The 13,037-nt window shown below is 50.2% G+C and overlaps 1 protein-coding gene across 2 annotated transcripts in view; it reads left to right on the plus strand.

The window, feature by feature from the left end:
• Nucleotides 1-12,464, plus strand: part of cndp1 (carnosine dipeptidase 1) — a 138,407-nt gene extending 125,943 nt beyond the window's left edge. For both annotated transcript variants that reach the window (XM_079241436.1, XM_079241437.1), the window contains exons 11-12: nucleotides 10,500-10,647; nucleotides 12,207-12,464. In XM_079241436.1, the coding sequence (XP_079097562.1) occupies nucleotides 10,500-10,647; nucleotides 12,207-12,285 (227 nt within the window). In that variant the 3' untranslated portion in view covers nucleotides 12,286-12,464. The remainder of the gene's footprint in view (nucleotides 1-10,499; nucleotides 10,648-12,206) is intronic.
• The last annotated feature ends 573 nt before the right edge of the window (nucleotides 12,465-13,037 follow it).

Below are 13,037 nucleotides of genomic sequence, written 5' to 3' on the forward strand. Positions count from 1 at the left end.
GCTAGAGTTCAAAATTCAGAGATGCACTGATGGCAGCTTTAAGCTCCCTTTCGGCGTCATTTACGTCGTTTTCGGGTTTACATCACGAAGCAGTGTTACCCAATAACCCATTACTTGTACTTATTTAAATCCAGTTCATGGAATAAAAAAAAGAAAGATCCATCCATCCATCCATCTTCTGCCGCTTATCCGGGGTCGGGTCGCGGGGGCAGCAGCCTAAGCAGGGAAGCCCAGACTTCCCTCTCCCCAGCCACATTTACCAACTCTGCGGGGGGGATCCCGAGGCGTTCCCAGGCCAGCCGAGAGATGTAATCCCTCCAGCGTGTCCTGGGTCTTCCCCGGGGTCTCCTCCCAGAGGGACGTGCCTGGAACACCTCACCAGGGAGGTCCAGGAGGCATCCTGACCAGATGCCCGAGCCACCTCAACTGGTTCCTCTCGATGCGGAGGAGCAGCGGCTCTACTCTGAGCCCCTCCCGGGTGACCGAGCTCCTCACCCTATCTCTAAGGGAGAGCCCGGCCACCCTGCGGAGGAAACTCATTTCAGCCGCCTGTATACGAGATCTCGTTCTTTCGGTCACGACCCACAGCTCATGACCATAGGTGAGGGTAGGAACGTAGATCGACTGGTAAATCGAGAGCTTCGCCTTCTGGCTCAGCTCCTTCTTCACCACGACAGACCAGCTCAGAGCCCGCATTACTGCAGACGCTGCACCGATCCGTCTGTCGATCTCGCGCTCCATCTTTCCCTCACTCGTGAACAAGACCCCGAGATATTTAAACTCCTCCACTTGAGGCAGGACCTCACTCCCGACCCGGAGAGGGCAATCCACCCTATTCTGGCTGAGGACCATGGTCTCAGATTTGGAGGCGCGGATTCTCATCCCAGCCGCTTCACACTCGGCAGCAAATCGCTCAAGCGAGAGCTGGAGATCACGACCAGATGAAGCCAACAGGACCACATCATCCGCAAAAAGCAGGGACCCAATCCTGAGGCCACCGAGCCGGATCCCCTCAACACCTCGGCTGCGCCTAGAAATTCTGTCCATATAAGTTATGAACAGAATCGGTGATAAAGGGCAGCCTTGGCGGAGTCCAAACCTCACCGGAAATGAATCCGACTTACTACCGGCAATGCGGACCAAGCTCTGACACCTGTCGTACAGGGACCGGACAGCTCGCACAAGGGGGTCCGGTACCCCATACTCTCGGAGTACCCCCCACAGGAGCCCCCGGGGGACACGGTCGAATGCCTTCTCCAGGTCCACAAAACACATGTAGACTGGTTGGGCAAACTCCCATGCCCCCTCCAGGACCCCAGAGAGGGTATAGAGCTGGTCCACTGTTCCGCGACCAGGACGAAAACCACACTGCTCCTCCTCAATCCGGGATTCAACTATCCGGCGGACCCTCCTCTCCAGGACCCCTGAATAGACCTTACCAGGGAGGCTGAGGAGTGTGATTCCCCTGTAATTGGAACACACCCTCCGGTCCCCCTTCTTAAAAAGGGGGACCACCACCCCAGTCTGCCAATCCAGCGGTACTGCTCCTGATGTCCACGCAATGCTGCAGAGGCGTGTCAGCCAGGACAGCCCCACAGCATCCAGAGCCTTAAGGAACTCCGGGCGGATCTCATCCACCCCCGGGGCCTTGCCGCCAAGGAGATTTTTGACCACCTCAGCGACTTCAGCCCCAGAGATAGGAGAGTCCACCCCTGAGTCCGCCAGCTCTGCTTCCTCATCGGAAGACGTGTTGGTAGGATTGAGGAGGTCTTCGAAGTATTCCCTCCACCGACCCACAACGTCCCGAGTTGAGGTCAGCAGCTCCCCATCTCCACTGTACACAGTGTTGATGGAGCACTGCTTCCCCCTCCTGAGCCGCCGGATGGTGGACCAGAATCTCCTCGAAGCCGTCCGGAAGTCTTTCTCCATGGCCTCGCCGAACTCCTCCCATGCCCGAGTTTTTGCCTCGGCAACAGCCGAAGCCGCATGCCGCTTAGCCCGCCGGTACCCATCAGCTGCCTCCAGAGTCCCACAGGCCAAGAAGGCCCGATAGGACTCCTTCTTCAGCTTGACGGCATCCCTCACTGTTGGTGTCCACCAACGAGTCCTGGGATTACTACCACGACAGGCACCAACGACCTTACAGTCACAGCTCCGGCCGGCCGCCTCAGCAATAGAGGCACGGAACACAGCCCATTCGGACTCAATGTCCCCCGCCTCACTCGGGACATGGTTGAAGCTCTGCTGAAGGTGGGAGTTGAAAAAAAAAAAAAGATGTAATCAGAAAACATGACAGAGTGCAAGGCGGCCCTGTAATACATCTAGGAAGCTGTAAAGACGTAAACTGTAGTGCCATGTCATGCAATGCACCTCCCTGTGCGGTGGTCTACTCTGTCTTCTAACATAACAACCATGCCAACATAACGACCATGCGTACATAACAAGCATGTGTACATAACAACCATTCTAACATAACAACCATGTGTATAAAACAACCATGCTTACGTAACAACCATGCGTACACAACAACCATGCGTACACAACAACCATGCGTACACAACAACCATGCGTACACAACAACCATGCGAACACAACAACCATGCGAACATAACAACCACGAGTACATAACAACCACGAGTACATAACAGCCATGCGTAAACAAGGGCCGGCCACCGGACGGCCCAAAAAGTTCAGAGTCCAGAGACGGGTGGGAGGAGGGGGCCCGGAGGAGGGACCAGGGGAAAAAACAAAGTCCAGGGGCACAAGGCCGGGGGAAGAGTCCAAACGGCCCAGCTCAGGAAACAGTCTGGGGGCAGGCTAAACTCTGGAGGACGGCCGGGAGGCCGAGACGACGAAGGCAGGCCCGGCTTCGGAGGACGGCCGGGAGGCCGAGACGACGGGGGCAGGCCTGGCTTAGGATCCCTCACGTTGGACACTGGAGACGGAGGAGAAGGAGCGACCTCCTCGCCGGACACTGGAGACAGAGGAGAAGGAGCGACCTCCTCGCCGGACACTGGAGACAGAGGAGAAGGAGCGACCTCTTCGCCGGACACTGGAGACAGAGAAGAAGGAGCGACCTCCTCGCCGGACACTGGAGACAGAGGAGAAGGAGCGACCTCCTCGCCGGACACTGGAGACAGAGCGTCCCGACCTGGGACCCCCTCGGGAACTCGGGACAGAGGAGGAGGCGTGGGAGCCTGCAGCGCCGAAGACGTGGACCAGGGCGGGGACACTGGAGACGTGGGACTCGGAGCAGGCGGGGACACTGGAGACGTGGGACTCGGAGCAGGCGGGGACACTGGAGACGTGGGACTCGGAGAAGGCGGGGACACTGGAGACGTGGGACTCGGAGAAGGCGGGGACACTGGAGACGTGGGACTCGGAGAAGGCGGGGACACTGGAGACGTGGGACTCGGAGAAGGCGGGGACACTGGAGACGTGGGACTCGGAGCAGGCGGGGACACTGGAGACGTGGGACTCGGAGCAGGCGGGGACACTGGAGACGTGGGACTCGGAGAAGGCGGGGACACTGGAGACGTGGGACTCGGAGCAGGCGGGGACACTGGAGACGTGGGACTCGGAGAAGGCGGGGACACTGGAGACGTGGGCCTCGGAGCAGGCGGGGACACTGGAGACGTGGGCCTCGGAGCAGGCGGGGACACTGGAGACGTGGGCCTCGGAGCAGGCGGGGACACTGGAGACGTGGGACTCGGAGCAGGCGGGGACACTGGAGACGTGGGCCTCGGAGCAGGCGGGGACACTGGAGACGTGGGCCTCGGAGCAGGCGGGGACACTGGAGACGTGGGCCTCGGAGCAGGCGGGGACACTGGAGACGTGGGCCTCGGAGCAGGCGGGGACACTGGAGACGTGGGCCTCGGAGCAGGCGGGGACACTGGAGACGTGGGCCTCGGAGCAGGCGGGGACACTGGAGACGTGAGCCTCGGAGCAGGCGGGGACACTGGAGACGTGGGCCTCGGAGCAGGCGGGGACACTGGAGACGTGGGCCTCGGAGCAGGCGGGGACACTGGAGACGTGGGCCTCGGAGCAGGCGGGGACCTGGCAGACGTGGGCCTCGGAGCAGGCGGGGACCTGGCAGACGTGGGCCTCGGAGCAGGCGGGGACACTGGAGACGTGGGCCTCGGAGCAGGCGGGGACACTGGAGACGTGGGCCTCGGAGCAGGCGGGGACACTGGAGACGTGGGCCTCGGAGCAGGCGGGGACACTGGAGACGTGGGCCTCGGAGCAGGCGGGGACACTGGAGACGTGGGCCTCGGAGCAGGCGGGGACACTGGAGACGTGGGCCTCGGAGCAGGCGGGGACACTGGAGACGTGGGCCTCGGAGCAGGCGGGGACACTGGAGACGTGGGCCTCGGAGCAGGCGGGGACACTGGAGACGTGGGACTCGGAGCAGGCGGGGACACTGGAGACGTGGGACTCGGAGCAGGCGGGGACACTGGAGACGTGGGCCTCGGAGCAGGCGGGGACACTGGAGACGTGGGCCTCGGAGCAGGCGGGGACACTGGAGACGTGGGCCTCGGAGCAGGCGGGGACACTGGAGACGTGGGCCTCGGAGCAGGCGGGGACACTGGAGACGTGGGCCTCGGAGCAGGCGGGGACACTGGAGACGTGGGCCTCGGAGCAGGCGGGGACACTGGAGACGGGGGCCTCGGAGCAGGCGGGGACACTGGAGACGGGGGCCTCGGAGCAGGCGGGGACACTGGAGACGGGGGCCTCGGAGCAGGCGGGGACACTGGAGACGTGGGACTCGGAGAAGGCGGGGACACTGGAGACGTGGGCCTCGGAGCAGGCGGGGACACTGGAGACGTGGGACTCGGAGCAGGCGGGGACACTGGAGACGTGGGACTCGGAGCAGGCGGGGACACTGGAGACGTGGGACTCGGAGCAGGCGGGGACACTGGAGACGTGGGACTCGGAGCAGGCGGGGACACTGGAGACGTGGGACTCGGAGCAGGCGGGGACATTGGAGACGTGGGACTCGGAGCAGGCGGGGACCTGGCAGACGTGGGCCTCGGAGAAGGCGGGGACACTGGAGACGTGGGCCTCGGAGAAGGCGGGGACATTGGAGACGTGGGCCTCGGAGCAGGCGGGGACACTGGAGACGTGGGCCTCGGAGCAGGCGGGGACACTGGAGACGTGGGCCTCGGAGCAGGCGGGGACACTGGAGACGTGGGCCTCGGAGCAGGCGGGGACACTGGAGACGTGGGACTCGGAGCAGGCGGGGACACTGGAGACGTGGGCCTCGGAGCAGGCGGGGACACTGGAGACGTGGGCCTCGGAGCAGGCGGGGACACTGGAGACGTGGGACTCGGAGCAGGCGGGGACACTGGAGACGTGGGCCTCGGAGCGGGCGGGGACACTGGAGACGTGGGCCTCGGAGCAGGCGGGGACACTGGAGACGTGGGCCTCGGAGCAGGCGGGGACACTGGAGACGTGGGCCTCGGAGCAGGCGGGGACACTGGAGACGTGGGACTCGGAGCAGGCGGGGACACTGGAGACGTGGGACTCGGAGCAGGCGGGGACACTGGAGACGTGGGACTCGGAGCAGGCGGGGACATTGGAGACGTGGGACTCGGAGCAGGAGGCAAAGGGGAGCAATGTTGTTTGCAGTCCCGCCTCCTCCTGGCCATCCCAGCAGTCCATTTAAGCCCTAGCGATGGAGGAGACCAAATAGCCAATCTGGACCCCCAGTATGGATTGGGTGCTGGCTTACCCCGGCTTGGAGAGTTCATAGCAGCCCGTCTGCAGAAGAGCTCATATGTGGTTATTTTCTCCGCTGGGTCCGCGTCTGGCTGGATCATTCTGTCACGAAAGCAGTGGGGATGTGGTGTGGACCCAAACGCGGAGACGAGGGAACAGGGATGCAGGTTCAAGACTGATTTCTTTTTAACCCAGGAAACTAAGAACAGACAAACTAACTGAGGTACAAAATGATCCAGCAAACAATGAGTGAACATGAGTGGTATAAATACACAGGAAAAACCGAACGAGAAACAGGTGAAACAAATGAACTAAATGAACCCAGGTGAACCAAATCAATGAACAGGAAATCTAAGAAGCTAACCAAGAACTAAGAGAGGAAAAACTACAAAAAAAAACAGGAAGACCAATTACAAAGCACAGAAAAACCCAAATCATGACAATGCCAACACAACAACCATGCGTACATAACAACCACGAGTACATAACAACCATGCGTACATAACAACAATGCCAACATAACAACCATGCCAACATAACAACCGTTCTAAAATAACAACCATGCCAACATAACAACCATGCCAACATAACAACCGTTCTAAAATAACAACCATGCCAACATAAAAGCCATGCGTACATAACAACTATTCTAACATAACAACCATGCGTACATAACAGCCATGAGTACATAACAATGCCAACATAACAACCATGCCAACATAACAACCGTTCTAAAATAACAACCATGCCAACATAACAACCATGCCAACATAACAACCATGCCAACATAACAACCATGCTTACATAACAACCGTTCTAAAATAACAACCGTTCTAAAATAACAACCATGCCAACATAACAACCATGCCAACATAACAACCATGCTTACATAACAACCATGCTTACATAACAACCATGCCAACATAACAACCATGCCAACATAACAACCATGCCAACATAACAATCATGCTTACATAACAACCGTTCTAAAATAACAACCATGCCAACATAACAACCATGCCAACATAACAACCATGCCAACATAACAACCATGCTTACATAACAACCATGCCAACATAACAACCATGCTTACATAACAACCGTTCTAAAATAACAACCATGCCAACATAACAACCGTTCTAAAATAACAACCATGCCAACATAACAACCATGCGTACATAACAACCATGTCAACATAACAACCATGCCAACATAACAACCGTTCTAAAATAACAACCATGCCAACATAACAACCATGCGTACATAACAACCATGTCAACATAACAACCATGCCAACATAACAACCATGCCAACATAACAACCATGCGTACATAACAACCATGCCAACATAACAACCATGCGTACATAACAACCATGTCAACATAACAACCATGCGTACATAAGAACCATGCCAACATAACAACCATGCGTACATAACAACCATGTCAACATAACAACCATGCGTACATAACAACCATGCCAACATAACAACCATGCGTACATAACAACCGTTCTAAAATAACAACCATGCCAACATAACAACCGTTCTAAAATAACAACCATGCCAACATAACAACCATGCCAACATAACAACCATGCGTACATAACAACCATGCCAACATAACAACCATGCGTACATAACAACCATGCCAACATAACAACCATGCGTACATAACAACCATGTCAACATAACAACCATGCGTACATAAGAACCATGCCAACATAACAACCATGCCAACATAACAACCGTTCTAAAATAACAACCATGCCAACATAACAACCATGCCAACATAACAACCTTGCGTACATAACAACAATGCCAACATAACAACCATGCCAACATAACAACCATGCGTACATAACAACAATGCCAACATAACAACCATGCCAACATAACAACCGTTCTAAAATAACAACCATGCCAACATAACAACCATGCCAACATAACAACCATGCGCACATAACAACTATTCTAACATAACAACCATGCCAACATAACAACCATGCCAACATAACAACGATTCTAACATAACAACCACGCGTACATAACAACTATTCTAACATAACAACCATGCGTACATAACAACCACGCGTACATAACAACCATGCCAACATAACAACCATGCCAACATAACAACCATGCCAACATAACAACCATTCTAACATAACAACCATGCGTACATAACAACGATTCTAACATAACAACCACGCGTACATAACAACTATTCTAACATAACAACCATGCGCACATAACAACCATGCCAACATAACAACCATGCCAACATAACAACCATGCGAACATAACAACCATTCTAACATAACAACCATGCGTACATAACAACGATTCTAACATAACAACCATGCGTACATAACAACTATTCTAACATAACAACCATGCGTACATAACAACTATTCTAACATAACAACCATGCGTACATAACAACTATTCTAACATAACAACCACGCGTACATAACAACTATTCTAACATAACAACCACGCGTACATAACAACTATTCTAACATAACAACCATGCGTACATAACAACGATTCTAACATAACAACCACGCGTACATAACAACTATTCTAACATAACAACCATGCGAACATAACAACCATTCTAACATAACAACCATGCGTACATAACAACGATTCTAACATAACAACCATGCGTACATAACAACTATTCTAACATAACAACCACGCGTACATAACAACTATTCTAACATAACAACCATGCGCACATAACAACCATGCCAACATAACAACCATGCCAACATAACAACCATGCGAACATAACAACCATTCTAACATAACAACCATGCGTACATAACAACCATTCTAACATAACAACCATGCGTACATAACAACCATTCTAACATAACAACCATGCGTACATAACAACGATTCTAACATAACAACCACGCGTACATAACAACCATGCATACATAAGAAATATGCGTACATAACCACGCGTACATAACAACCATGCATACATAAGAAATATGCGTACATAACAACCACGCGTACATAACAACCATGCATACATAAGAAATATGCGTACATAACCACGCGTACATAACAACCATGCATACATAAGAAATATGCGTACATAACAACCACGCGTACATAACAACCATGCGTACATAAGAAATATGCGTACATAACAACCATGCGTACATAACAACCATGTGTACATAACAACCATGCGTACATAAGAAATATGTGTACATAACAACCATGCCAACATAACAACCATGCATACATAACAACCATGCATACATAAGAAATATGTGTACATAACAACCATGCCAACAACCATGCATACATAACAACCATGCATACATAACAACCATGCGTACATAAGAAATATGTGTACATAACAACCATGCCAACAACCATGCGTACATAACAACCATGCCAACATAACAACCATGCCAACATAACAACCATGCGTACATAACAACCATGCCAACATAACAACCATGCATACATAACAACCATGCGTACATAACAACCACGCGTACATAACAACCATGCGTACATAAGAAATATGCGTACATAACAACCATGCGTACATAACAACCATGTGTACATAACAACCATGCGTACATAAGAAATATGTGTACATAACAACCATGCCAACATAACAACCATGCATACATAACAACCATGCATACATAAGAAATATGTGTACATAACAACCATGCGTACATAAGAAATATGTGTACATAACAACCATGCCAACAACCATGCGTACATAACAACCATGCCAACATAACAACCATGCCAACATAACAACCATGCGTACATAACAACCATGCCAACATAACAACCATGCATACATAACAACCATGCCAACATAACAACCATGCGTACACAACAGCCTTGCCAACATAACAACCATGCGTACATAACAACCATGCGTACATAACAACCATGCGTACATAACAACCACGCATACATAACAACCATGCGTACATAACAACCATGCGTACATAACAACCATGCGTACATAACAACCATGTCAACATAACAACCACGCATACATAACAATTATGCCAACATGTTTTGTTCAGATTAAGAAAATTATTTTAAATTAAGTTTAACTTTCAAACAGTTTTTGAAGATTTCTTTCCACCCATCCCCCTCTTGCAGCCTAAGCAGGGAAGCCCAGACTTCCCTCTCCCCAGCCACATTTACCAACTCTGCGGGGGGGATTCCCAGGCCAGCCGAGAGATGTAATCCCTCCAGCGTGTCCTGGGTCTTCCCCGGGGTCTCCTCCCAGAGGGACGTGTCTGGAACACCTCACCAGGGAGGTCCAGGAGGCATCCTGACCAGATGCCCGATCCACCTCAACTGGTTCCTCTCGATGCGGAGGAGCAGCGGCTCTACTCTGATCTCCTCCCGGATGACCGAGCTCCTCACCCTATCTCTAAGGGAGAGCCCGGACTCATTTCAGCCGCCTGTATACGAGATCTCCTTCTTTCGGTCACACTGCGTTCTTTCCTGCTTTGCTTTCATCAAATATAATTTATTTATTTTTTCTGAGTATTGTAAGCAAAGACAATGACAAAGTAAGCTATCAGCAAAATGTGAAGTGAAATAAAAAACTACATTTCCATGAGTGAGAAACAGAAATGTGCTACTGGAAGTAAAGACAGAGGTGCAAAGCAGGGACATACAGCCATGATGGGCAGATTAAACATTTAAATAAGTTTGTGTTATGTATCATACACTTAATTGTAGTATATGTATTTATGTATTACATTATCCATTACAGTTTTTAACATGGACCCTGATCTTATTCGTGAGGGTGGGACCATTCCCATTGCCAAAACCTTTCAGGACGTGACTCAGAAAAGCATCATTATGATGCCCATTGGAGGCTTTGATGATGGACTGCATTCCCAGAACGAGAAGATCAGCAGGTTTGTCCTCACAATGCTCTACTTATCAAAAAGAAACAGAATTTAACAGAAATCTAAATCATTTCCTTTAGGGATGAAGAAACTTAGTTATTATTGATGTGCACTGAGGTTTATCCCCAAATACCACAGTTGTATTTGCACTGAGTTTTTATGTGTTGGTGGTGTCCATGTCTTTAAATGCCACATGCATGTAGATGATTCAATCATTTCCCACCTCCACCATCAGCATTAAACTATCCGTTCAGCCTCAGCAAATGTTTGGAATGCACAACTTTCTGCTTCCTGCTTTTCTGTGTTAACCTTGCCCACCTCACCGGTCTCACAGCACTCATGAGAAGAAGTTTCTGCTCTGCTGAGGCGATGACAAGCAGCCGTAAAACGTTCCAAACCTCGTCTGCGAGAACAAATCAACCTCATTTTGTTCTCACAGATGTGTCTCTCGCTTCTTCTCACAATGTCCAAGCAGGCGACCTTCGCCCAAAACAACTGGCTTCCTGCTGAGTTTAGGTTGTTGCTGCTGCTTTTCATGCTGACAGGGAGAATATGTGTAATACCTTTCAGTAAGATTAACAGGGTGCAACATTTTCTATCAAATTAATATAAGAATAACAAACAAAAAAACAGAAAAGGCTTGCATTTCAATAAGTCTTCTCTTCTCAGGCCAAACTAAGTCATTTTACTGCCAAACACTTCTGGTTCAGTTTTTATACTCATTTATACAATATTTTTAAAACTATAAACACTTTGGTAGCGCCTTTTTTAGGAGTCTCCCTGCTGCAAACCACCTGACTCAACTCAATGGCTAATTAGCAGACTGGTGTAGATTTGATGTCAAGCACTGCAAACGTTTGTTCACTTTAGGTATTTTTAAGTTTAAAATTTGGCATAATTGTGGGCGTGGTTGTTTGATTGACAGGTGTCTGAAGTTTGACTTCTAGAAGGCACAGCATAGCACACCTGCAGTATGTTAGCTGGTTAACAGCGCTACCACCGTTAGCTGGTTAGCTCCTGTTATCTCCGGGTTAGCTCGGTTAGCTCTTAGCTACAGAAAGCTCGGAGTTCGCTCGATGTCAATCATCCACCATGACGCTCACAGCCCCCCTCCCAGCTCCACCTCTTTGCCCATATTTGTATTTTCCGGGTGAGACGACGCACATGCTCCTGCCAAGATGGTGATGGTAGGAACCGCCCACCGAGCTTCAATTCAGCTCTTCAGATACTTACAGGTGACGTCACGGAGGCTCCGCCCATCTTTTATACAGTTTGTGTACCTTCCTGGAGTGTTTTTTTTTCTGCTTCCACTTTCCTCTTGTTCCGAGTCCATTTTCCTGTCAGCTGCTGCTGCGTCTCATGTGGATTAATCTTTCATTCGTCTCTGATTCATCCTGCTCAGACAGGAGCAGCTAGCAAAACTAATAACACAGCCACCTTGTCAGGTTAAACATCTGAAATGTGACAGAAATTTAAAAGATTTTGCTCTGGGAACTTAAAATTGCAATGTACACATCTGTTGTGGGTATTTATAGTTCTTAATTTTTCTTGTTTGTTTTCCATCTTAGGTACAACTATATCGAGGGAACCAAGTTATTTATTGCCTTCCTGAATGAAGTGTCCCAGATCAGGAAGGCCAGGGTGTGATATATGACCAGTTCCTGCACCCAGTGATTTCTCATTTTCACTGCATCCTTATTTAACTTACATTTACTGTTCAGAGCTAAACTCAGACTGTCTTTATGTGTCATGATTGTACGTAACAGCATATGTTACCAGTTGCAAGGTATTAAACGTTGCTGTTTTCATCTGTCCCATCCAAACTGTAGCAGGAAGCGCTGTACCTCTGAGTCATGTAGTAAAAACTGAACATGCAATGCAACAGCCTGTGATATCTTTATTTAAAAACATGTCCTGTTTGTTTTCTAACACAAATAAACACATATTTGATTCACCATTCAAAAACAGAAATATTTCAGAAACTTGGTCCGGCAGCCTGCCATGACTGACTGTAAAGACATTCTGCTGCCAGCAGCTGCTTTTATTAGGAGAAGGAGTGCAAATACAAATGAACAAAAAATAACTAGAAAAGCAGTCGGAGAGCAGAAACCTCCGCCAAGCACAATGTTAAGGAATCCTTTAAAACATTCCTGGATCCAAACGGTGATCCGGATCACCACCAAAATTAAATCACTTCTTCTTTTTCACATTTCCAACTAGTCCTGAAAATTTCATGAAAATCTATCCATAACTGCTTGAGTTGTCTTGAACACTTACAGATAAATAGATAAACGGCGGATAAAACAACCTCCTTGGCGGAGGTGATGGGGGGGGGCATAGCAACACATAGCAGCATGAAGAGGAAGCGAAACAACAAGGGGAACAAGTACACAAATGAC

Source organism: Telmatherina bonti, assembly GCF_933228915.1.
Source record: "Telmatherina bonti genome assembly, chromosome: 5".
Classification (NCBI taxonomy): Eukaryota; Metazoa; Chordata; class Actinopteri; order Atheriniformes; family Telmatherinidae; genus Telmatherina; species Telmatherina bonti.